Below are 24,600 nucleotides of genomic sequence, written 5' to 3' on the forward strand. Positions count from 1 at the left end.
CGAAGACGTCGCTGCCTGAAGTTGGCGCGAAGTCACGCTCATCGGTCGCAGCGAACGAGGAGAACACGAAACCGACTCGGCCAGCAGCAGTTCAGCGGAGGCGCTTGCGCCGTCGCCACAGATGCTCGAGTCGGCGACGCCGGTCGAAAAAGAGTGATCAAAGTCTTCCCGAAGAGATCACTGCTCCCGGGCTCCCTCCTTCCGAAAACGGCTCTCCAATTCGACCGCTACGGTCAGGGGCTCTCGAGAAACTGCAGCGCCGGATGGCGGGACATGAATTAGGGAGAGAGGGAGTGAGACAAGAGAGCACGCACACGACGGTCGCCCTCCTGCGATGACGATGCCGCTCTGCCTCCGGGATGAGGCCAAGGCGCGCGCTCCGGGCGAACGAACGCAGCGGAGACCCGACGCTCTCTGCGCCTGCGTGTCGCATTGATGCGGTGTGCGGGAATGCTTCCCTCGCCAGCGCCGCCGCTGCCGCGGGCGCCCGCGCTCCTTTCCCGCTCTTAGGTTCTCCTCCTCCTTCGCGCCCTTTCCCGTTTCACCCTTTCTCAGACAGCTGCCCTCCTCCGCACATACCAGAGGAGACACCGCTCTCTGCGCCCAAGCACCACGTTGATTTCCCCAATTTCTTTCCTTCATTTTCCCCAGTTCCGTCTTTCCCTCTCCGAGAGTCCCCCAGCAAGCCTCTTTCCTAGGCAATCAACGCCGCGTGGTGCGTGAAGCCTAAAAGCAGCGTTTCGTGTCATCCATTCTCCTCTCCCTTCCTCTCCTATCCCTGTTCATGCTGCGGCGTTCCTAGCCTTTCGTATCCCCTAACTGCGTCGAGGTGGGACAGCTCTTTTTCTTCGCCGACCAGAGAGAGAGAGCCGCTCTTTGCAAACACCTGAACCGTTCCCCGCAGTAATCCCCGACTAAAAACACCAGCTCTGCTTAGCGTCCCCGCGCATATCCAACCCATCGGCCGTCACACGAACGCGCCTTCTCTCAGGTAACGGCGCCCCGTCACGCTCGTGCCCCGCTTCTCCCGGTGGCACCGGGTCCTTCCTTCCTCCTCAAACTTCGACCGCCGTCGCTGCTCAAACTCCCGCGATCTCCCGGACCCTCCGCCGCTCGTTGCCCCTGCTCTCCAAACTATGCCGACTTTTCCTTTTTCGCTCATACCTCCCCCGCCTTTCGAAAGGGCATCGCTTCGTGCTCGGGCGATGATAAATTTAATTTCAGTTTCGATCTGATTTCCGAGACGTCGTGTTTGAACTGGAAGTTCTTCCACGGGGTACGCGACGAGGGAACAACGATACCGGCACTAAGGGGGTCAAGGAAAGGGGGATGCACGTCGGAGGAGTAACGGGTCGGATGGCGGAAGCGTCGAGAAAAGCGCGCTGCTTAAAGGCTGCGCACTGAGCATGGAAGAGAAGATCGAGTTTGGAGAGGGGGCAGGAGAGAGAGAGGGAGAGCAAATTTTACGGCAACGATGTGCGGCCGGGTAATTTTCCAGAAGCGGCGGCGTGGTTTCCGCCATTTAGCGTGGCTATTTTTGGTGGTGCACACGCGCCGATATTCCCTCCGTCGGCCCTTCGACGTCGCCGACCGGAAACAAACAGCGCGCTCGTTCCTTGACGTGCACGCGCCGAATCACGCCGCGTATCGCTGTTATGCTAATGGGTCGACGCGAACCGTCGGCAAAGAATCTCGGCACGCCCCGCGGTCGTGAGGGCCATAACAATGAGGCTCTCCGACCGCACTTTGTGTTTACTGCTGGCCCCGCCCGCAATCAACGTTACGAGAAAGAACGGGCCGTTTCCTATAGGCTATATTGCCTGTGTATCGATTCGAGGCTCCATGTCCGCACTTTCAGCAGCTCGCTTCAATTACATGCAACAACAGTGAAACTAGGCAGTATACGAATGGGCAACTAAGAAATTATGCATCAGTACAAAACCAAATGTCGGAGCTCACCTGTGTCACTAAGAAGCGCTCAAGCAGAAAACGTAATCGACGTACTCGTAATGCGTGACGCTAAAATGAGCTAGTGCCCACGGGCTGGCAAAGCAGTCGAGAGTGTTGGAACACTATTCCGGATGGGTTTATCTTACTAGCTTCCTTCTGGCACTTGTTAAGCTCCCTACCTTTCCTCTGTACATAATCTCTCTCTCATTTTGGAAACCAAAACAAGCAACTTTGGGGTCATAGAGCCTACTCAAAGTCCACGCAGAGCTCATACTTTCTACCAAGCAGAAAGTGCGCGGCACGAAGAGAACGGTGACTGATGCGCTCGTGTGAACTGTGACAACACTTTCCGCATTTTCCACTAAGGGTGAAATCAAGAACTACGGCGTTGGGGAAAAGGCCCAGCGCTTCACCTTCTGGAGATTCTGCGTTAGTGTTATGTGAACATGAACGTTGGCTGCCTTTATTCCTTACTAGTGCTACTAGAAAATGACTTCACTTAGTCTGGACTCATGCGCGTGCCACAGCATCGTTCTAAGGCAATCGGGCGGAATAAAACAGCGCGTACTAACACTTTTCCAGTCCATTCAAAGGCGTCATCTTCTTCACCACGTCACAAACAGAACATAAAAACAAAAGAATCAAAAAAGGGGAGGAGGCGCTCGCTCAGTTTAAAGCCTGCCGCGCAGGCGGTGCTGTCAAAGAAATTAAAATACAACCTATTCCGAAGCAAAAATCGCAACTGTATGCATAGAATTGTTAGGAGAGCACGAATAATTTATTTTTCACAACCATCAAAGCCCATCAACCCTTATCGTCCCCGCTATTTTCACCTCGCTATTAAAAAAAAAAATGTCCAGTTCCAACACGCACCCTGAGCTGCGCAGCTAGCATAGCGCCACTCGTAGTAGCTCTACAATCCATTATTTGGTCATCACCACCTTCTTTACAGCTCGCCGGTATTCACTAATTATACTGTCTCGTAAATAACCTTTGAGCATGACATCATTTGCCTTACAATGAACACAGGGATAAAAATTACCGGCTTTGCAATATGTGACTCGACATTTCTAATCCGTGGTCGACTGGGCCTGCAGGGTTTTCGTTGTTTGGTGACACAGGGAATGGTGTTTGCGCGACACAGTGCGAGAGTATAAAAGAAAGTTAGTCACGGGAGACCGCCCTCAGCTGAGACTCGGAAACTGCCGCATTTTGCGAACATGTGCGAGGATACTTGACGAGAAATTGGCTTCCATCCTGCTGACTCCTCCGAACAAGTATATAAGAGAAGAGAAGCCGGGAAGGGGCCCGAAGGAAAGCGCTCACGCTGACAGAAGCGTGTGAGTCAGGCGACGCGTAAGCGAAGCACAATACGTGTAACAACAAGCAAAAAGGACAGCAGTTCTTTAAAAAGCCCTAAAGCAGGCTCACTTCTTGCCGACGGCCGTGTAAGGACAACGGTCTCAAATTTTTAATACACGCCATCCCAAGATTTCCCGTCCAACGAGCATTGTCTGCAGCAAGTGGAGGAGGCATCAAAAGAAAGCGCGCGAGGCGAGACAGCGCGGCTATTAATCTTGCCTTTGTACAAAACGAAGGAAGACGGGAGACATCGAAAAGAAAGAAAAATAACACACGCAACAAGACACAGCCGTATCCAGACGCAACTATGGGCTGCAGAAGCACCAGGTGTGAGCTCAACCGGTGTTGGCAGGACGAGGAATGTGTAGCGGTTGAGACGCGTTATTTCTAAGTCTGTACGCATTTAAGAACATTTGACTGCCAGTCATAATCAGACATTCTAACAGTAGCGGCAACTAACTAACCAGGGTCAAAAACCCACTAAACGCACTGCAAAAGATGCGTAAATAAATTACATTAGAGCTTTACGCTCTTTGTGCGAGCACTAAAAGAAAATAAAAATAAACAAAACTTTGCCCAGCCAGTATGGCGGTTGCCCGCAGGCTGCAAGCCTTTTCTGAAGAGGCAGCACTCGGCGCGTTGCTGACGAAACAAAGGCGGGCTGTGGGGGAGGAAAGCGATCGCAAGAGCGTAAATCGCAGAACGCACAGCGGTCGCTTTTTCATCTCTGTGCCCAAGGGAACAGGAACCACGAAGAACAAAAAAGGAAGAAAGTAAGAAAGCTGTCAGAAAGGAGCCCCACCACTCCAAGCTGCGTTCCGGCCGCGCCTCTCCGTCAGCGCCTTCGATGCGAAGACGGCTCGACGTTGGCTTTGCGCCTCGAAACAAAACTTCGATCAGAAAGGATTTGTTATTGAAAACGCCGGGACAGGCCGGAGTGGAAAACAAAATAACAAGAAAGAGACAAGGTCCGGAGCATACGGAGCGCGCGAGGAAGAAAAAAGAAAAAAACAACGGCGATAGTTTTCGATTCCAGTGTTGACAAATAAGACGAGAGAGCAAATGCCAAAGGACGAAATGGAAGCAGACAAAACAATGGCTGCGTCACTGAGCGAAAGACTTCAATACGTCTCGCGCTGTGCATCAAGCCGAGGATTCAGGGAGCCGGAAAGCCGGCGAGAAGTGCGCCTTGCTCTGAACAAGCAAGAATAGTGGTACGTAGAAGGGACAAAAAATAAAAATAAAGAAAAGAAGATACGTGGCCATGGACAGAACGCACAGTTTCAGCTATTCCCAAAGCGCGCGAAGAGAAAGTCGCGAAAAGAAAAAAAAAGCCTAACTGGAGCGAAGACGGACCAGTCCTCGAAGGACTGAAGTTGGGAAGTTTTCTTTCCCTCTCCAAAAGGCGGTAAAAGCAAAGACGAAGGTGAGGAGGCAGCGGGCCGGAGGGCCAAGTTTTTCTTACAGCTCTAGGCAAGAAATCAATTTCGTACGCGACAGAAGGAAGCTTACTTCAATGGGAGTGAGAGGAAATGTACTTTAAAAAAAATTAGACTTTTGAAAGTGTAAGTTCTTGTCGCCTAGATAGCTACACACAAGGAAAACCCCAAACTGTGCAGCCTGAAATCTAGGACGGCCATATGTCTCGTCCTAAGATTTTACGTCGTAAACCTGCTTGGTTGATGAGAAGTAAAAATAGATTGAGAATGTCACTTGACGATAGTGCTGATGGATGATGCACAGCCAGACACGTTCATCGAGTAAATCTGCAGAGGACTGCGTCCGCATCCTGAACGAAGTCCAGTGAGGGCGCCAAGGGGAGACGGGGGGTGGTGATTTGCAAGGCCACAAAAAAATTAGTCGATCCTTGCCTCACAAGCTGACAAAGAGGACGTTTTGTGACAATGCAGCCCGTATTAAGAACCTTCGCCGGTAAGCGAATCTCTCCGCTGCACTTTGATCATGTTATTAATTCTCGCTTTTAAGAATCAGCGCCACTGAGGCATCCTATTTACATAAAATAGATTTCGCACCCTGCTCCCTCACCTTCACCCCCATCCTTCTTCCCAGCGCCACTCCGCTACAAACTTCCTGTTCCTGAAAAAGTCAGTTACACGAGTTCGCGTTTCAGTTACTATGCGAGCGACGGCAGCACCGAAATATCGCACTTTTTAGATCGGACATAAGGAACTCGACATAGCCGAATGTGTTCTGAAAAACACTAAAACTCGACGTATCGCACACAGCCCGACTCTCATTTCTGAACAAGGACAAGTCGCAATGTCCGCTCAAGCTTCTTCCTCGGTCTATTATCTCCTCGATTTGTTTTTTTTTTCTTGTTATTTTGAAACGACAACATGCCAGGGCAGCGAGCGCTAGAACCCACTGATTTCCCTTCACTTCCACCCCACTACAAACCAGTTGGAAGCCGGACTGAATTTTTACCAACGATGTCGCTGTGCAGGTAGAGGTAGGAGCAATGTGAGAGGGAACACGGGGGCAGATGGGCGCCGCGCTTCACAAAGCACTGCTGCCAACAGCTGACAAGAATGGGCGGCACTAGGGGCATGCGCGGAAAAATCAGCCAGCCATGCTCACTGGGCATGCGCCTTTGCCAACGACTCTCGCCGCCTTTTGGCGACAGCGGTCCGTGGAGCGCGGTGGCCACGGACTCCCGTGTTCCCTCTCTTATTGTCCCTACCTGTACAGGACCACGGTTCGGTAAAAATTGTGCTGAAAATAACAATTTCGTAACATAGGGCAGTTCTGAAGGTCCGCGAGGCAGAGAGTTTCGGAATGAGCTAGGAACCGGGAGGTTTCCACCGTGTTCCACCAAGGCGTTCATCAGCGAGCACACTTACTTCTCACTCCAACAAAGAGGCCGGCCTTGCACTCAAGAAAAAAGTATCAACCGCGCCGAAGCGGCGGCAGCGAAGTGCTCCACGGTGTCTGGCTCTCTCTCTCTCTCTCTCTCTCACTTCTGCGCATTCGTGCTTAGCCACAAGGAGAACGCTATATAGAGTCGCGGAGACAGCCGCGCATCACATCACCGCAAAGCGAGACTTGCGACGCGCGGTAACCCTATGAAGCTCAGCCGCTGGCTCTCCCCGGCTGGTATATAGCGTTCTCCCATTACAGGACCCATTTCACCTTGACACGAGGCCGGAGTGCTGCAGTGTCATGAGGCACTCTGTTGCTGTCGGCTCTGTCTAGTATCCCGTATCCCCGCTGCCAGCCGTCGCCATGACAACGGCGGCAGCATGAAAGTCGTTTCTGACGCCGTCCGAGTGCGTGGGCGTCACACAATCTCCGTCGGGCAGCTGCGCGGGACCGCTCTAAACAGCGGTGCCCGGTTACGCGTCGTACGGGCAGAAAAGGCGGGACAGCAAAATAGGAAGGCGGTAAGGAAGGACGCGCTTGCCCCGAGTGCGCCATCCTCTGTAACGCAATATAGTCCGCGGGGAGACAGGTACTCGGGCTTCTTCGTTTCTCGGACTGACATCGGCCACTAAGCCCACATCACAGAAACTTTGTTTTCTTTCCCGAAGCACATGCCGCCGCATTTTGTGCATTCTTTCGCGAGCCTGTACGCGTAATACAAGCGTATAGTACGCGGCGTACTCTACGCAAACTGTTGCCCCTACAAGCAAAGACCTATGCAGAACTTTTGATTGATGGATGTGGAATAAGGATCAGTCTGGGAAGGCTGAACACCGTAAGGAAAGAATAAAAAGTAGGCCTAATGGCTGCTTCTCGACAAAAATAGAACAACGAAGGAAAGTAACGTTATAAGACGGACTACAGGAAAAGGAAGACACAGTCAGCCCAGCTACCGTCGCCCCGTATTTGTGGATAAATAGAGCCTGTATTAAAATGCTTTATTTTAGATATTACAATATTTTGCACCAGCATGGTTCTTTGCAGAAGAAATTTTAACAGATTAGTTAAATCCCCTTAGCTTGCAGCAACAATGAAAGTATGAAGTCGCAAATATCGCACGTAAATAAAGTTCATTTATTGGCAAAATTAGCTCCAGCACAGACGACCAACAAAAAGCGCCAAGCAAAGATTCGAAGCAGCGGACGGTCACTTTTTTTTGACATCATAGAGTTACGCCTGTGTTCGGAAACCTATAGTCTCAGTAAAGCCATGTGCACGGTATATGTTCGAGAAATGCTAACAACCAACACTAGTAGCACATGCAACCAGCTAAAAAAAGAAACGCTTCATGAACGTAGGACAACGTCATCACGTTTCATGGCCGACTAGGAGTACAAAGGGCACGACAAGATTAAGTCAAGCCGAAAGGACAAACAGACAAACAAGCAAACAAGAGTAGTAGGCATGCTAAAATTGAAGCAACTCACCTTTTCCTTTGTTTTCTGCAAAGAAAAAGAGATAAGAGACATGAGAATGAGGCACACTTCTAATGCCTAACGCTAAAATTCAACTGTTCAACTAAACACTATTCGTAAATCCTTGGTCAAAAGTCAGGGCATGTGGTTTTATGTTTACCGGTATCGCAAGGAATATAACCGATTGCTGTAGCTTTTTAAGACCTTCTGGTCTTTTGTGGAGGCGGAAGTGCTCATTATACGACTCAAAAGCAAACACTGCGGTCTGGAGTGTTTATTAAGGGCAAACACTAGAATGAGAGACTGATGGGAGCGTTGGTGCATGTTCACAGAAAAAAAATCGCGACAGATAGCAACACGATCAAGAAGACGCATCAACGACAGAGCACGGAAGTAATGAGTAATATCGCTAAAGAACGCGGGCGCATCTCATCTGCCGATGCACTGCGAAGCATGCACCTGCAAGCTAACTAGAGGCTCAAGAGCATTAGGATTCTTGACAGGAGTCGGAATACGGCAGCACGACATACGATGGGCGCGCATCCATTATTAGAAAGAGGGACAAGGCATGTGCGAGAATCTCTGTTGCTATGTCGATGCGATTCAAGTGTTTTTCTTCTTATTTTTGTTTTGTTTGACGTCGTGCAGAGTAATAACTATTGCTTAAGGTGTTCGAGTTTTCAGCATGTGCATTTACACAACAAACAGAGCGCACAAAACGTGAATGTGTAAATAAAATACGAATTGCAATCGCTCGTGCCTTCTTCTTACTTATGCTGCCTATAACGCTGTTTATATACAGACGTGAAATATATACAGACTCACAAAATCCGCACGGCATGAAAAACTTGACAGCCCTATACGCTTTGGAAGAAAACTACCTGTGAAAAACTCGAGCGCAGAAACTGTGCGACAACACATACAGGGAACGGCGAGGAGAGAAGCACACAAACAAGGCAACATAAACAAACCTTAATAAGAACCCATCGCTTGCCGAGTAATCTCCAACATCGAGGAAACGGACAGCTTTAATTAGCGATAAGAACGGGAGCGAGCCAACGGGCCGCGGTATGGCTCAAAAGCCGTCATCAAGAATGCAAATCGGGCTCCTGACATGAGTCGTTGTCTTCCAAATTGCCTTTCAAAGCGCATTAACGAGGCTAACCGATGCAGCTATGGCAAAAGAGAAAGCGAACCGAAAATGGGCAAAAGAAAAAGTAGAACAAGGGAACAGCGTTAAGAGGGAAACAAAATAAAAAAATATATCTCATCAAAAACATTGCTCGAGAGATAGCAGTAACAGCAAGCAAAATAGGCTGACAATAATGAGGAACCTAAGCGCAAAAGGGAAAACCAAATACTCGATCCGCGCATAGAGCCCTTCGAAACACGACTGGTGCGCCATCACTGAGAGAAAGACTTCCCCTTTCGACATCCCGCGCTGCTTGGTTGCCGTTTCGCTTTGGGAGAACAAGGACTCGATCGGTGATGCCTTGCTCCCTCCTCGGTGGAGTATAGCGCGATGCAAATTTAAAACAATTAGCGAAGGCCCCGGTCTAATTTCATTGAGAACTCCCATCACCCTTTGAGCAGCACAGCACGCGGAGCACGCGCGTACGCCCGAGCCTTTTCTCTCGAAGCGAACCTCCTTCCTTCCCTCAGGGCGGGTTAAGCGAGACGCGATTCGAAATTGGGTGCGTCGCCTTTCTTTCCCAGGCGGTTTTTTTTTTCTCCCCGAGTTCCCCATTCAGACACCATCGTGAATTTTCCCGCTTTAATTTGTCCTGGAGCGACTGCTTTCGCAGACAGAGATACATGCGCGTGCCGCTGTGGAAAATATGCAAGACAAAACCCCGCGGAACTCCGCAACGAAAGCGCACTGCAATAAGGTCCTTGCTTCGCTTGAAGACATTACCGGAATATATCTCCATTCTGATCACAGTAACGCCGCTTCTTGCAAGTTAACGAAGACATTATCGCAGCACTGTATACGTAGTTAGTGTTTCGAGAAGTTGAGAGAAATCCGCGACTATAACACGGCATGTGAAATTTTCCAAGGGGATGTATCAGCGATTGCAGACTGGTTCGTGCACAATTCAGTTTTCATAAATCACTCAAAAACTAACTAAACTGACGTGCTTCAGAAATCCTCATAAGGCGCTTTCATTGAATAGGAACAAATATTTGCATACGTCGAATTGTAACGTACGCCTCTGCCAATAATTACAGCTTGAGCCAGTGGATAAGTACATAGGAATATTGCTAGACCAGCACCTTACCTGCCGCCATAGAGACGTGCGCACTTTCTAACAACACGAGGAACCTTCCAAATGCAAACCGTAATGTTTGCCATTAGCGGTGCGAAAATCGGTTTGGTTTGGTTTTACGGCGTTTAACGCTCCAATGCGACTAAGGCTATGAGGGGCGCTGTAGCGGAGGGCTGCGGATGATTTCGCCCACCGAGGATTCTTCGAGGTGCACTGACATCGCACAGTACACGGACCTCCAGAATGTCGCTGCATTTCGACCGCCGCGGCCGGGATCGGACCAGCGACTTTCGGGTCAGCAGCCGAGCACCATGACCAATGAGACACAGTGACGGCTCGGTGCGAAGTCGTTTATTTCTAACTTGACGCCTCAGCTGCTAAGGCCGAATATATGAGGGAGATGCGCTAACTCCCCCAAACAAGAAATTTCGCATTGGAAATAAACGCTGAAGCCAATTTTTCGTCAAAAACGTCGAATAAACACTTGGGTCAAATAAGAACGCCCCCCCCCCCCCCCCCGAAACACACACACACAAACACATACCGAAACCGTGACCCATAAATCTGCCCACGTTAGCTGTCCGTTCAGTGCTCCCAGCAGAACACGGCTTTTCCAGCGAGATTAATATACTGGGTGTCACAAGGAAGACTACGTTGTTTTCAAAAATAGGAATTTTGAGGAAAAAGTATGGCTTTTTGCAGAATGGTATTGCCAGGGTTGGCGGAGGCCAGAAAACTGGTAAATCATCTTAACTAGTAAGAAGGTTAACTAATTTACAAGAATAAACTTTTTAACGCCAATAATGGAGGACGCGGCCGCAGCGCGGGAGACTATGTGACTAACCGCACGTCGACAATGGACGCCAAGGTCGCGGTGCCGGAAGGGAGGAAGACGAAGAGCTCCGGAAAGTCAGGGCTATCAAAACGCGAGCGTTGGCCCTCTCGAGCAGTTCGTCGCCCGCTCTCCAGCTCCGGTCCAGTTAGTCACGCCATCCACGTCACAGCTTCCCTTTACGCGCATCTGCAGTGCTAGTTTAGACCACTGACTGCCGGACTGCCGGTTATAAAGCTGTCTCTTGTTGTTTGTCACCAATTTCCATCAGCGGAGTATGTACAGTCGGCATCAAAAGTTTACGGGATGCATACAAGCGGATGGGTAATGCACGTATCCTCGCACCCGCAGGCACTTCAGGCGACTGGCTTGCGTGATCCGCATCCCATAAACTTTCGCTGCCGACTGCACTGCACACCTGGCTACGCGTACCGTGCTCAACTTCAGAACGCGAGCGCTGTGCTGCGTACTAAGTCGATTATGGAAGCGTCCTTGGAGCTCAACAGAGTACAGATAATGGGTAAATTGTATTTTTTTCATCAGTCATTTTTGTATTTTTGTAGCGAAAGCTACACTGGCCACGAACTCCCAGTTTCGCCGTGCTCGCACCGCACCACGTGACAAACCACATGACCAACCGTGTGGCGAACCACGTGACAACTAGCCAGGCAACCAGACTAACCTGGACTTGCAATCAAGATTAACCAAGGCTAACCACGCTATGCCTTAGCTTTCGCTACGTACATACTGGCATAGCCGAGCTAAGCCAAGGCCATTTTTTTTTTCACGGCTAATTTACAAGGTATTCCTTGCCCCCTTTTTATCGGGAGATCGAAAAAAAAAGGGCAGGCGGACGTTCTCCTTTTGGTGTGGTAGTTTCCAAGATGTCCTCTATTCATTTATTACCTTTTTTGTATGGTATTTTATTCTTGGAAGCACGGCAGCAACAGAATGACCGGCGTAAACCGCTATCTGCTTTTTATTTAACATAGGTGCAACTCAGTTCAAGTTCACGGAAAAGGCATACTGGGAGTTCTTCGCTACGCCGTCGAGGCTGCCTCCTCTAAATATGCGGGCCGACACAATGCGACTTTGCTGGTATGCGGAGCCCTCCTCTCTTCATCTAGAAAGTGCCAGTGGCTCATATAGTACGATAATATTGCACTCCTATAGTACAGGATGTGCTGGACTATACCCTCGAACGACCCCGCGCACTCTGCAATGCACTTATGTGCTTTATACCGGGTTTTTGAAAAAAGCATCAGTTCCGCCCCCTAAGCGCCATTTAGAGTCAGAGATTGCTCACTGTGCTCGCTTTTTCAAGAATTCTGTAGCAATAGCAGCGCCCTGAGCTGTCATCCAAATCGATTACTTCGTACAGTCAGCTTCCTGCATCCTGGCGGCCAAATAGCGCTCAAGTCTCTCGAGCTTCATCGTGCAATCATTTACAACTTTGATTAAGGTACTTACTCTGCTGCATATGTATTTAACTAAATATGCGTCTCAAGACATTTTCGCATGTTTATGAAGCCATAGAGACCCGAAGCACATAGGATGGACAAATGTCACAGAATAAGAATTGTTGGACCACTGCAAAATGTTTTGTGCAAGTTCATGGGAACATCGAGACGACGATCATCTCAGAGCAGCTGGACCTTTGTACAGACCTGAAAAGGACATAGGGACAGTATAGCTCCCCGCAGTACGCGCGCAGGCATGTGTGGCAGCCGCAGCTGAATAGCCAGTCTCCGGCCATCCACTACCTCACGTAACCCGCGTTGGCCAATTCGTCCCCGTCCCAGGGGAGACAAGCGGCGGGCACACCGCAAAGTGGAAATCTCGGAGGCAGCAGCACTCTGCCATTGTGTTGCGGCCACCCACCGGTGCTGTCGCTGCCGCTGTGCCCAAGAGTGAGGTCGAAACCAATTTGGAGGCGCCCAGGGTCGGTGCAGGGAAAGGCGAACGGTGGGGGAGGGAGGTTAGAGCAAAAAGAAGAAGCAAGCCCCTCCCGCTGAAATCGTTACATTCCGGTCGCCTTTCACCGAGAAGGAGCCTGCATGCCCAGATGCATGGAGAGGGAGGTGGCTGCGAAGGAGGCGCGACACGTCACCCAAGACCGCGCCGCTAAAAGCGAAGGGGGCAAGAGTTGTCAAGGGGCGCAGAGGGGAGACAAAGAGAAAGCGTCTGCGCCGCCGCTACCTTCAGCCCCAGAAAGCGTTGCGAGAGAGAGGGGCCAGCGAAAGTGAGAAGGAGGATGCGGAGGAGGAAGGCGCGGTGGCGGCGGCGCGCGAATGAATGGGGAGCCAGGAACAAAAGATGAGGACTGGAAGATGCTGCGCCGCCAGGGATCAATGCGGACGACTGCTGCACTGCGCCATATGAGGTCGCCGCCGCCGTCACCACGTCTGGACTCGCGTCCCTCTCTTCAACATCCCCTCCCTCCTTCCTGCTCATCTCCGTTGTTACTCACCGGCGGCAGCGACGTCATTTCGCTGCCACGCCAGCCGCCCAACATTCGACCACCGCCTCTAACGGACGCAGGAGACGTCAGTGCACATGTCAGCTCTACGCGGCTGGAGAAAGGCAGCACCAGAGCGAGGGGCATTCAGCCCACCGAGAAGAAGTGAACGGGAGAAGTGCTTTCAGCAGTCGGGAGAGGGCACCGGGTCAATTAAAGAAACGAGGCGACGAGGCGCGTCTTACACCACAGCCAGGTAAATTTTAGGAGAGTCACTCTGCATTCTACATGCCCACAGGTACATACATAAGAACAGGACGACAATGGCTAATACATAGTAACCCCCTCTCCCCCTCCCACTTACTCCTTCAGTAGCTCAACCAGCGCTTGAGACAAGCAAATCAGAGCAGAGCTTCGCTTTCTCTTCCTCCACTCAACGACCTACTCTATGAATTTTAAGACAGGCGAGCGAATTTATTGTACCTAAAACCACGCACAAACGCAAAAAATTATCCAAGTTACCTTGATCGTAATACTTACTTTCCACATTGTTATGCAGAGTGAAGAAACTTCTGGAATCCCCAACGATTTCTGCTTCACTGTTCTTGAAATATGGAGCATTTATTCATGGAAACTGGAAACTCGTAAAAAAAAGAACGCTAGACCCTCAAATTTGAGCAGAAACGCACTTCTTGCCTTGTACCGGTCCTTTACGGCAAGTTTCGTTCGGCGAGGATGACCGCGACAATTATCCCCTCAGTTCAAGAGCACGAAACGGGCATACAGCGCGCCCGGAGCCACGGGCTTACCATGGCGAGCTCGTGTCCCCGTCGGTTATAACGACGTCCAAATTGCCGGCGAGGACTTTTCCGGGCTCATTATGCACGCAAGAACCCTCTTCTCCTCGGCCACACTTAGGGCGCGCGCAATTAAAGCTCACAAGCGTCCGGTTAACAGCCGCGGAACGAGCTCAGTAGCGAGAGACTCGCTAAGCATGCCCTGCGAACGAACGACTTTCCGAGGACATTGAAATTGGGCGCAATTTTGCCGGACACGTACGCAAAGAGCGCGCTTAGTTCCTATGCAGAGTCCCTACGACAATTTACCGACCAGCACTCCAGAATGAGGAGAGGTTTTTTTTTTTACAATGTCGCTGTGGTATATAATAATAACAGTAATAATAATAATAATAGTTTTTAAAGAGATTTTAAATTTTAAGAGATGAAGTTCGATTTAATGAGGATAGAAAGAGACAGTAAGCGTTTGTATATAGAGAGCCAGCTGCTCAAGCCAATATGTCGTGCTCTCCAAGCCGCTACAGGGTCGACGATAAAAGTAATAACAACGTCATGAATGCGCGTGAAAGCAATAGGGAACTAAAAATTGTTGAATTCGCCAGTGCTTGTACTTACTCCTAGTCTATTTATGCACACCTATGGTGAGCAGCGCAAAGAAAGCTTAAGGAAAGAAAGACAATACAGAAAGGTCAAAAGGCAGCAATGTGATATAACCTCATGTATTTAGAAACGAAATCAGCGGCACTAGTGACACCGAAAAGGAGCAGGATGAAAATTACGCTACATTCAGGGTGTGACAAAGGGGCAGTTATAATTCAAGATTTTTTATTGCTTTCATTAGGCGGTGAAAGTGCGTTATGTTACAGAAAACAAGAAACCTTGCTAGCAACTTCCCTAAAATACTCCAGTTGCGTGCTCGCGTCTAAGTATTATTTCATAAAACAAGAACGGGATGGAGAAAAAATACTGTAAAACAGAAGATCATTGAAAGACTACAAATTCTAACAAAATGCACACCACAAAAAATAACCTGTACAACGTAGGACTCTTCCGTCAAAAGCAAATGCAAAGCAGGAAAGATTTTTCAAATGTACTGATCACCACTGTACGCTTTTTGTCAGGCTTATGCATTAGAGGGCACTAAATAAATGAATCAATATGCAATCTGACAGAGAACTCCACATGAGAATGTGCCATCACTCCGGAGGCGGCACCTGAGCTGGGGCAGCGGAAATAAAAGATAGCAGGCAGTTTGAAGAACTGAAATGAAAGAGGTCAGGGCAGCAGTGAAAAAAAATTAAGCGAGAACGCGACTTTGTAACAAAGTGCAAGGTGTATGTATTGCAACGCTAACAACTATGACCTGCCGTGCAATACAGCTGTGTACCGGGTGAGTGCTGACATAGTGCTGAGAATGGCCCTAACAAAGGCAGCGGCGAGCGCTTTTCTTTTCACTGCTGAAGAAAGAAAGAAAGGAAGGAAGAAAGAAAGAAAGAAAGAAAGAAAGAAAGAAAGAAAGAAAGAAAGAAAGAAAGAAAGAAAGAAAGAAAGAAAGAAAGAAAGAAAGGAAAGAAAGAAAGAAAGAAAGAAAACAACAAAGCGGAGGACACACTTGCCCTCAACCCAGACTTTCAATCTTTGAAGACGACATAAAGAGATTAAGAAGTCGTCGACATCTGGGGCGTTCCCTCCTTTTCCGAAGATGCTGTCAACAACAAGCGCGCGCGAACAGGTTCTACCAAGTCGCAAAGGAACGACATTTACGAAGGCCTATGCCAGCTCAACGTCTATGGCGGCGGAGTCAATAGGAAAAAAAAAAAGGTTCTTCAAAACAGAAAAGAAAAAAGGATCGAGCTCAAAATAATGATATTTGTCTTAAAACGAAACTGTCTCGCACTATCCCGCAGCTTCGCAGCGGCGTGCGCGACAAGCTGCGAGCCGGCGAAATTCAATTTTCGAGCTCCGAAGACCAGGCAGCGTAGTGCGCTTTGCAACCGGCGCAGAATCGTCGCAGCGACGACGCGGCTCTTTCCGCTCGGCGCAGGCGACCGCGCGGGGCGTTCCTCTGGGAACGAGTCGAGAAATCGCCAGCGTCTGCTTCTTCGTTCTCCGGCGGCGCGTCGCTCGAGAAGACCGAGACAACCCCCACCAGCGTGCGGAACTTCTGAGCGGCGCGGTGGATTCCGCGGCTTACTCGGCGGCTTTACTCCTCCACGTCGAGTTGGGCGGTCGCGTTAAAGTTTTTTTTTTATTTCTTCCTATCCAACGACAGCAGCTCGACACAGGTGAGAATTGCTTCGGAAGCAACGGTTCGATCTTAAACCAAAGCCACCGCAACACGGAGAGACAGGAAAAGTACAATCCCGGGGCTGACAATACAACACAGCTGTACGGTCGCAGAAAGCACACTACATGCCTGTATGCCTGTATTAAGGGGGAGGGGGGCGGTCATTCTCACTTAGGCGAGAAACTGTGCAACCACCAAACCTTGTTTTTTTTTCTTCTTTCGACGAAGAAGTTAAGGAAATGCACTCTGCAAATAGGACCTTCCCAACCACCCCTTAATTCCGCACCGCAATTACGCCCCAGCCTTACACGTCGACAAACCAAGAAAGCATATATCGAATATCCATGCATTGCGTCCAGTCAACGTTAAGTGTTTTTACATACAATATATTTCAACTGACGGCTTGTTGCCACACTGTTCGTCAAAGTATTTTGTGAGGAAAGCCTCTGATTTCGCGATCCACCATCCAGGATTAGAGCTGATCTCGCGCTGGAATCGCACTGAAAGTCAGAGCTGTGTTCGCTAAAAGAACTAGGCGTTCTCCTATACGACGTGCGAAGCGCTACGTGGACGAGGAACACATACAGACAAAACTTTCTCGACAGTCTGAACTCTCGCTTTGTTTCGAAATTCGTGCATCCACTTTCTCCGTCCGTGTAGTGTGCGCGATATGGCGTCTCTAGCGAGTCCGTTTCGCGCGGGATTCGCACATCATTCGCGCAAGATTCGTTGTCAAAGATCATTACTACCGAGAATAAAGCTCGCGCTGACAAGCCTTCACGACTGTCCATAGTATATCGGTAGCCCGAACTTAAGCCGCATGGCAAGCGCTCATATGAAAGTATATATAAAAAAAGATAATTGCCGGACATCTGTCGAGTTGGAACCCAAAGCCGCATTCGTGAGCAGGTATTTCAGCCTCATACTGCACTGAAATTACGCAAGTGGCCCCTTAGGAAACAGGCGTCACTGGGCTCATGTGTTCTCTTTGCCAATTTAATCGTCTTGAGAGCTGCTTGCGACACAACCTCTCGCGCGCTTGGTTGCATTCGCCGCGGAAGATCCCTGGCAATCCAACCCTTTCAACCCATTTTCCTTTGTAATACAGTGGAGGCCTTTCATCAGTTTCGCCTTCCTTCCTTTCGCGAGCTCTTTCGTCTACACCCATATAGGGTATGGAGCCGGCAGAACGGGCAGAAAGAGCGAACCAATTATTTTTATCTTTTCAAATTTCATTGTATCGTATTGCCATTATTTTCTTCGTTTTTTTTCGTTTTTTTTTGCTGCTATTAATAATCTCCTCCAGCGCTCTGCCCAAGTCCCCTGAGTTCATTTGAGATGCAGGAAACGTTACGGCCTCCAGGGCACACCGCGGTGTAAATCAATCGCCTAAACTGCCTGGTCATCTTCTTTCTCATCGGGGCAAAAGCCAGTAAAACCTGATTGAATTAGGTCACTATTTTTTTCTTTTCTTTTACAGTGAAGGTTCCGAGGTCTCCTGGCTGCTCGAGTACCGTTCGCATGTAAATGGAATGGCGTGCTTGGGAAGTTGTTATTCATTTGTATTTTTTTAAGAGAGAAGAAGTGATTTCGTAAGGCCCAAGTATATGGAATCCAGCTGCTTACGCGTAGGCTATCTAACAGAGGCACATCATCCTCAGTTCGACAAACGCGCTAGAGCAAGGTCAAGAGTACTCTGAGCAGACAAGCATTCTGTTAAAAATGTCAACTAACATTTATCCTGCGCGTAAACTAGTAATTTAATTAGATAAAACGGTTTACCTAATAAAAAGTTTTCTCCTGTAATTTTTCAGTTAACTTAATTTATTATACTCTCAAGGCCGTGAGGTGTTACAGAGGAGAGAGGCAGAAATTACAGTATAATAGTACACAAAGAAACGTCGCGACAAGAAAGTTCTGATATACAATCGCACACAAAAATGACACACGAGTAAAATATACAAAACAAAAGAAACCTGCCACAACATTATGCGAACAATATTTGTTTTTAGAGAGACGGGTTCCCGTCACAAAATGCTCGATATTGCGTTACAAAACAGATGACGATCTCGGGTATCGGCTGTAAGGATGGGAAGGTGGTTCCAGTCTCTGGAACCTTGGAAGGTGGCGAAGTTCTTGGCGAGAATGAATAAAAACAAGCTTTTGTGCGACATGAGCGTATTCCTACTCTATCGAGATGATCTGTACGAGATGAAGTCCATGATGATAAACTCAGTATACTCAATAAACACAGGCGCAGTGAAAATCGCGCACTGAGCGCCTGAAGAATCAGGAGCGCCTACAGCTTCGACCCCTAAACCTAATCACGTATACTGACTACCAATTACCTGACGTTTACGACGGGAGCCATACTAGCCTAGATACTCTGCGATGTAACGCCCACATGATAAAAAATAAATCAACGAGAGGAATACTGCGAACTCTGTCCCAGTCTGCAGGAGGAACAACTAAACGCCACAGCCAGCGCAGAAGCGGGTACGCAGTACGTCCGTATCTAGCTACAAGAGCATAAAATACGTACACCAACAAATTAGCCGCAAAAGTCCGCTGACAAACGAAACAGCAAAATAAAATAAAAACGAATATATTCGGACACTGCGCATAAGGTCATTAGAACTGAACGGCGTGCAGCCAAATCAACACAACACGCAACATCACGCTGCTTGCCAAAGCAAATACAGAATTCGGATTTGGCCAACGGAGCAAATAAAATCTCGAGTGCAGCAAAAGTTTACATGAAGGCCATCGATTTGGCGCCGGTCTGAAAAAAAAAATGTGACGTTGCAGGACAAATCGACAGGCGCCAACGCATTTTTCCGAGTCATTTTGGGTAAAAATGAACTGCGGAAAACCACCCAATTACGAGCAGGTTTAACATAAGCTTTTCATCTTGATACTGATTCCGACTGTACCCATACGTTCGACGACGCCAGCGTTTAAACGGCGTCTCCATCAACAAGCGACAAGCGAAAGCCTTCAACCATTTGAACTTTCTTCTCCATTCAACATTTTTTTTTTTGCATTCAATCTCTTTCTCGGCCGTCTTCATCCAAACAAGTGAGACACGGAAACTAGGCGGCACGACAGACGTGCAGAGAAGAGGCGCAGATATATTCTCTCCGCTGGAGCCCGGTTCGGACTGAGAAGACTGAAAAAGCTCAGACTCATGCACAAACACGCAAGCCTGAATAACGCACGCCTCCCAAAGTTAAACGAAAAAGAGAGGTCGGTACAAAGCAAAGCAAAGGCACTCCCTACCGCATAATCCAGACCGCAGTTCTAACAGATGTTGCCAGACGGCGCACAAAGCACTGCGGCTTCACGCAAGCGCACGCCTCGGGAGGCGCGTTCGTCCGGCAACAAAGCAGCGCAACGCATGCTTCACTGAAGCGTCGTGCCGACCGTGCATGCAGAAGGGTCTCCGGAAAGAGTACTAATGAAAAAGAAAAAGAACAGAATCCCGAGTACAGTCGATGAGAGCGATTCGCGTGCTCGCCCGCTTCGTTCGGCGCAAAAGGCACGAGGGCCCGGCGAAACTTCCGCGCGCAGTTTCTTTTCAGTCTGGCGCTTCGCGAGTATGCGGAAGGAAGGAAGGAAGCACGAATTAACGAGCGCGCAGCTGTCGACGTGCCCGCACTCGGAGACACGAAGGAGAGAAAGAAGAATAAGAAATAAGAGAAAGAAAAAGCAAAACGAGAGAACAATTAATGAGCGCGGCGGCCCGTGCGTCCCTTTCCCTCCGCCTTCCTCCGTTCCTCGTGGTATATATACGCGACCGAGTCTGCGACAAAGAATAAAAAGAAAAACGAAACGGACGGAGCCCTCTATGCAAGCTCTCTCTCTCTCTTTCTATCTGCCTTGCGCGCTCAGAAACAGTTACTGCGCGCCAGAGCGTCAGCGAAAGGGCCGTGATTCCGATGCCACTCCTCGTCCCTCACAGCATGCGAGGGTGGAGCGGCCGGTCTTCCGAGTCCACAAGATGGAGCGCCCCGTGCAAGTGCATGTATGCCGGGCCGAGCAGGGTAAGAACCACACGTCGTGCGGCGGAAAGGCATGCGATTAAATTACGCGTCAAAATAGCGCGGCGCGGTCGCCTTGTATAAGAGCATCGTTTCCATCACAATAGGTACAGGTAGCGGCCATATGAGTGATGGGGGGGGGGGGGGGGGGGGAGGGTGGCTGGAGGAACATAATGAGCATTCAAACCAATGATTACTCCATAATTAAAAGACTTCTTTCTAAAATTTTTCTAAATAGTTTCCCCCTCAATGAATAATGCGCATATTCAACTTTAATAAAATACCAACAAAGTGCGGAAATTGATTGTTTCCTTTCACAGCTTATTTAAAACTACGAAGCAGTGCGCAGCGGTGCCCCGCCAGTCTTTTAACGAAATGTGCTTTGGGAACAGAAACACTTATCAAGACGATCCAGACCTTTCCGCTCTCGCAAAGTTTAAAACAACACGAAGACATTGCTTGGCGCACGAAGGTGGGATGACGACCTCATTAAAACTTTCTGTGCCCGTTTATTTAAGCACAGGAATCGCCGCAGCAGTAGCCAACATAAGGAATCGAGCCTTTTCACAGATGGCTGCCGTCAGAGAACAAACAATCCCCTAAGCTCAAGAAGGTCGCTGAGGCGCTTTGTAGAATCGTGAGCTTCATCGTGGAGAAAAAATAAATAAAATAAAGCAAGGCGGGAACCTCGAGAGAATTTCCGGGCTCGGCCGGTACTTATTTGGCAGACTAAATGGCAGCAAAATCTAACAAACAAAGTTACAAGTGCCCCGGTGACAAAGGCTGCCTCGTAAAAGGACTATGCACGATGGCAAGAAGCGATAGCAAAAAATAAAAACGGCAACCAACTCAAAGGCAGCAAGAGAACAGGACGGACAAGCTTAAAAAAAGCCTTAATTAAAACGAAGGACCGCTCTAGAGTTCCAATGAAAGAAAGAAAGAAAAGAAAGAAGGAGTCGCCAGTTTACAGCGCAAGACGTTTCAAATGCCTCGTTTTCCAGAGCTCTCCAGTGGCTGCGGAAGAGGACAGCGCGCATGGCTCTTCTTTCTCCCTCGGGGGAACGGGCGAACGCTCGCTGCGAGCATTCGAGGCTGCCATTAGTGAAGAGCCACGCAGCTCGCGGTGCACACAGCGGGAAGCGGCGACCGCCGCTCGAGCAGGCTGGGGGCAGTTCGGAGTAACGTCGCCGCCCACCGGAGAGCACAAGACGCGCGCGTGGCAGCCTGCGGCGACGTGTTCCTACACTCCGCCCCCCTCCTCCCTCCCGCACACACACGCACACTCTTTCTACTCTGCTCCCTTCGCCTCTTGATTCTTGCTTCCAGTCGCTCTTTAGACGCACGTCTTCTGCCTTGAGCTTAATGGCGCTGCCTAAGCGCCGGCGGCTGGGATCCCCTGTAGAGCGACGGCGAGCGCTTTGGAGAGGACGATGACGCAGCTCGCTTCAACGGCACAGCTGTGTCGTGCCGACAGCGACGCCAAGCGGCAGAGAAAACATGGAGCAGTAGGGAAGGGCTTGTGGAGCTTCTAAATGGCTGCGCTGCACAAAGGATGCTTAAAGGAATGAAAAAAAAATAATCTCGCTACAGCGAGAACCCCTGCAGAGACCAGGTCGCGGTGCCGAAGACGAGAAGCACTGCCGACGCCGAGAAGATCCAACGAAAATCCGCTGGATCTCAAATGCATCCTGCGACCACCGAACGGAATTGGAGCCAGGCCTGATGTATTCCTTCAGCCGAAACGAGGAAGTCGGCGACGGTAGTATGCAAGAAACGACCGCACTTTCAACAAAATCAGCCAATCTGTAGAGCTGGCTTTCCAACATCAAGGCGCTTTCAGAGGCAAAGCACGCTTACCAGGAAACATCTACCTATATACGCACTGTCTCGCTGCGCGGGACGTAGTACGTGCTGCATGCTGGTTAATGCTCAGTGGGCGATGCACTACATAAATGAGCTGTCAGCACTGAACACCTTTAAACACGACATTAAACTTCAAATAAAATATATATAAAGTAAGCAGCTTTTTACTCACTTCCAAAACACGCCTTCATTTAAGAAAGAAAACACATTTGGCTTAAGCGGAGTAGGAAGCCGGCCACTGTGCAGAACAAAAGAGTGGAAAAGGGCGAGGAGGAAAAAAACGGAATTGTGGGAAGAAGAGGAGGCCAAATGGTGCGCAAGCGGTAAATTGTGCGACGTGCTCTAACGTGACCCAAAAATTTCCTGACGGCAGCCCTTCAGCAAACTCAGCACGGAGCGTCATAGCCCAGTGAAACCAACTGAGACCTGTTAAGAGTCGCCTGGCCTAGTCTGCAGTATTCTTTTCGTTCTCCAAACTTTATTATTTAGTAAAGCGTTATTAGCTAACTTTTTAACTTTTTAATTACTGGCTTCAGGAACAAGGTGTCCATACAAAATTTGTCGATCGTCTTGAGGAACAGCTGACTGAAATGCTTGCACCAAGCTACCGTTACGTAAAGTAGATTTTTTTTACAGACCTAAAAATAACTCCCACACAAAAAAAAACTTCCGCGTGACAACGGTGTCATATCAACGTCCTAAGAAACGTGTCAGAGAACAAAACCAACTTCTTTTCTGGATAGCTCTCTCCGATAGGGTGTTCTTTCGACGACAGCTTTCTTTGAAGGCCAATACAGTGAAAGCAGCTTCACCAGCTACTGCTGTTCTCTCCCCCCCCTCCCACACACACACACACACACACACACACACACACACACACACACACACACACACACACACACACACACACACACACACACACACACACACACACACACACACACACACACACACACACACACACACACACACGCGCGCGCGCGCGCGCGCACAAAACCAATGATTTTGGTAAATTCTGTGCTCTGTAAAGACGTGCATGACAACACTGCTACTGCCAGATCAGGTTTAAAAAATCAGTTGCAATGAAAATGTTACAAATTTGCACGATAGAATACGCAAGCAGATACTTCAGAGCGTTTCTTACGGCGGAATCTAAAAGAGTGAACTACCCTAAAGTCCTCCATCACGGGAAAAAAAATACCCATGAAATAATTGCGATGTTTTAGGGGCAGCCCAGAACAGCGCCAGAATTAAAAAAACAATAACAAAAACCAGAAAAGTAGCTTTGGGAAGATGGTTTTGGAAATAAGGAGATACTGCAAGTGGTTCTGCGCCATATGCAAATGCAGCGGTATTATTCAAATACGGGAAACATTACGCGGCCTAAAGCGATCCGCCTCCTTGTTGGTGATGCTAAACAGAATATTTTCGATTATGCTCCTGACACTTGGAGCAACTTTTTGGGCTTATTTGCCTCTAGAGGCCTCATTCATCATCTTGCGTCAAAAGTTTAATAATTCGGTTGGAGTATGCCATGCCAGCCACTGCAGCAGGAAGGAAAAAGAACCCCAAAGAAACTGCTAGACGAAAGTAACCTGCCATGAGAAAGCTGCATCGTTTCACAGCCTGCCGGAAATTTGAGGGAAAAAAAAAACATTCCAAAGTGTAACACAGCGTAAGAGCCGTACACATTTTTTTTTCTCTGCGCCTTATTACGCACCGTTATTAGATTACTTTTGTTGTCGTCAAAATTTTAATGCTCAGAGTACACACAGTCTACTTCGAGAACATGGGAGATAGCAGTTTTCTATGAGCGGGGAAGGCTGAAATATACAAAATACATCAGCAAAGAACACCGCTTTCTCTGGCAGTTTATAGAAGAGTGCCGCGAACTTGCAGGCTCAGACATTCATCTTAATCAGTGGGTCGGCCTTCGACGCGAGAAGTGCTTCATTTTTGTCATTATTTCTTTTAAAACATTGTTGACATTATTCAACTGCGGCAGATACAATATTTAGCAGATCATGCCCCTGCTATTTTTTGCCGCTTTTTCATAGTGGCAAACAGTGAAGCGGACGCCAATCTAACTGTGCTATTAAGCTTTTTGTAGGGCGTCCCGATATGAGGAGCAGAAAGCACCGCACTATACCGGAAACTGCTGGCAACGTGCGAGTACTAGAAACAGACGTTTATGTGTGTCATTAAGAGCGTGGGATTCGAAGCAATTACAGCCCCCGACGACAAATGATAAAAAGCTAAACGTGTCTTAAACTTGCTTTCCTAGACTACTGAATTATGCATGCCACCCCCCCCCCCCCCCCACCGAAAAAAAAAATATAGAGGTGACACTTAAGCTCCGCCTGGAGGGTACGACGCGATGGCGTTAATG

The 24,600-nt window shown here is 48.9% G+C and overlaps 1 protein-coding gene across 3 annotated transcripts in view; it reads right to left on the reverse strand.

The window, feature by feature from the left end:
• Positions 1-24,600, reverse strand: part of LOC144126218 (uncharacterized) — a 182,838-nt gene that overhangs the window by 78,137 nt on the left and 80,101 nt on the right. The window contains exon 4 of one of the 3 annotated variants that reach the window (XM_077660260.1): positions 7,680-7,694. The exons of the other annotated variants lie outside the window; for them this stretch is intronic. Within the exon in view, the coding sequence (XP_077516386.1) occupies positions 7,680-7,694 (15 nt within the window). The remainder of the gene's footprint in view (positions 1-7,679; positions 7,695-24,600) is intronic. 3 annotated transcript variants of the gene reach the window in all.

This window comes from Amblyomma americanum, chromosome 3 (genome assembly GCF_052857255.1).
Source record: "Amblyomma americanum isolate KBUSLIRL-KWMA chromosome 3, ASM5285725v1, whole genome shotgun sequence".
NCBI classification, from domain to species: Eukaryota; Metazoa; Arthropoda; class Arachnida; order Ixodida; family Ixodidae; genus Amblyomma; species Amblyomma americanum.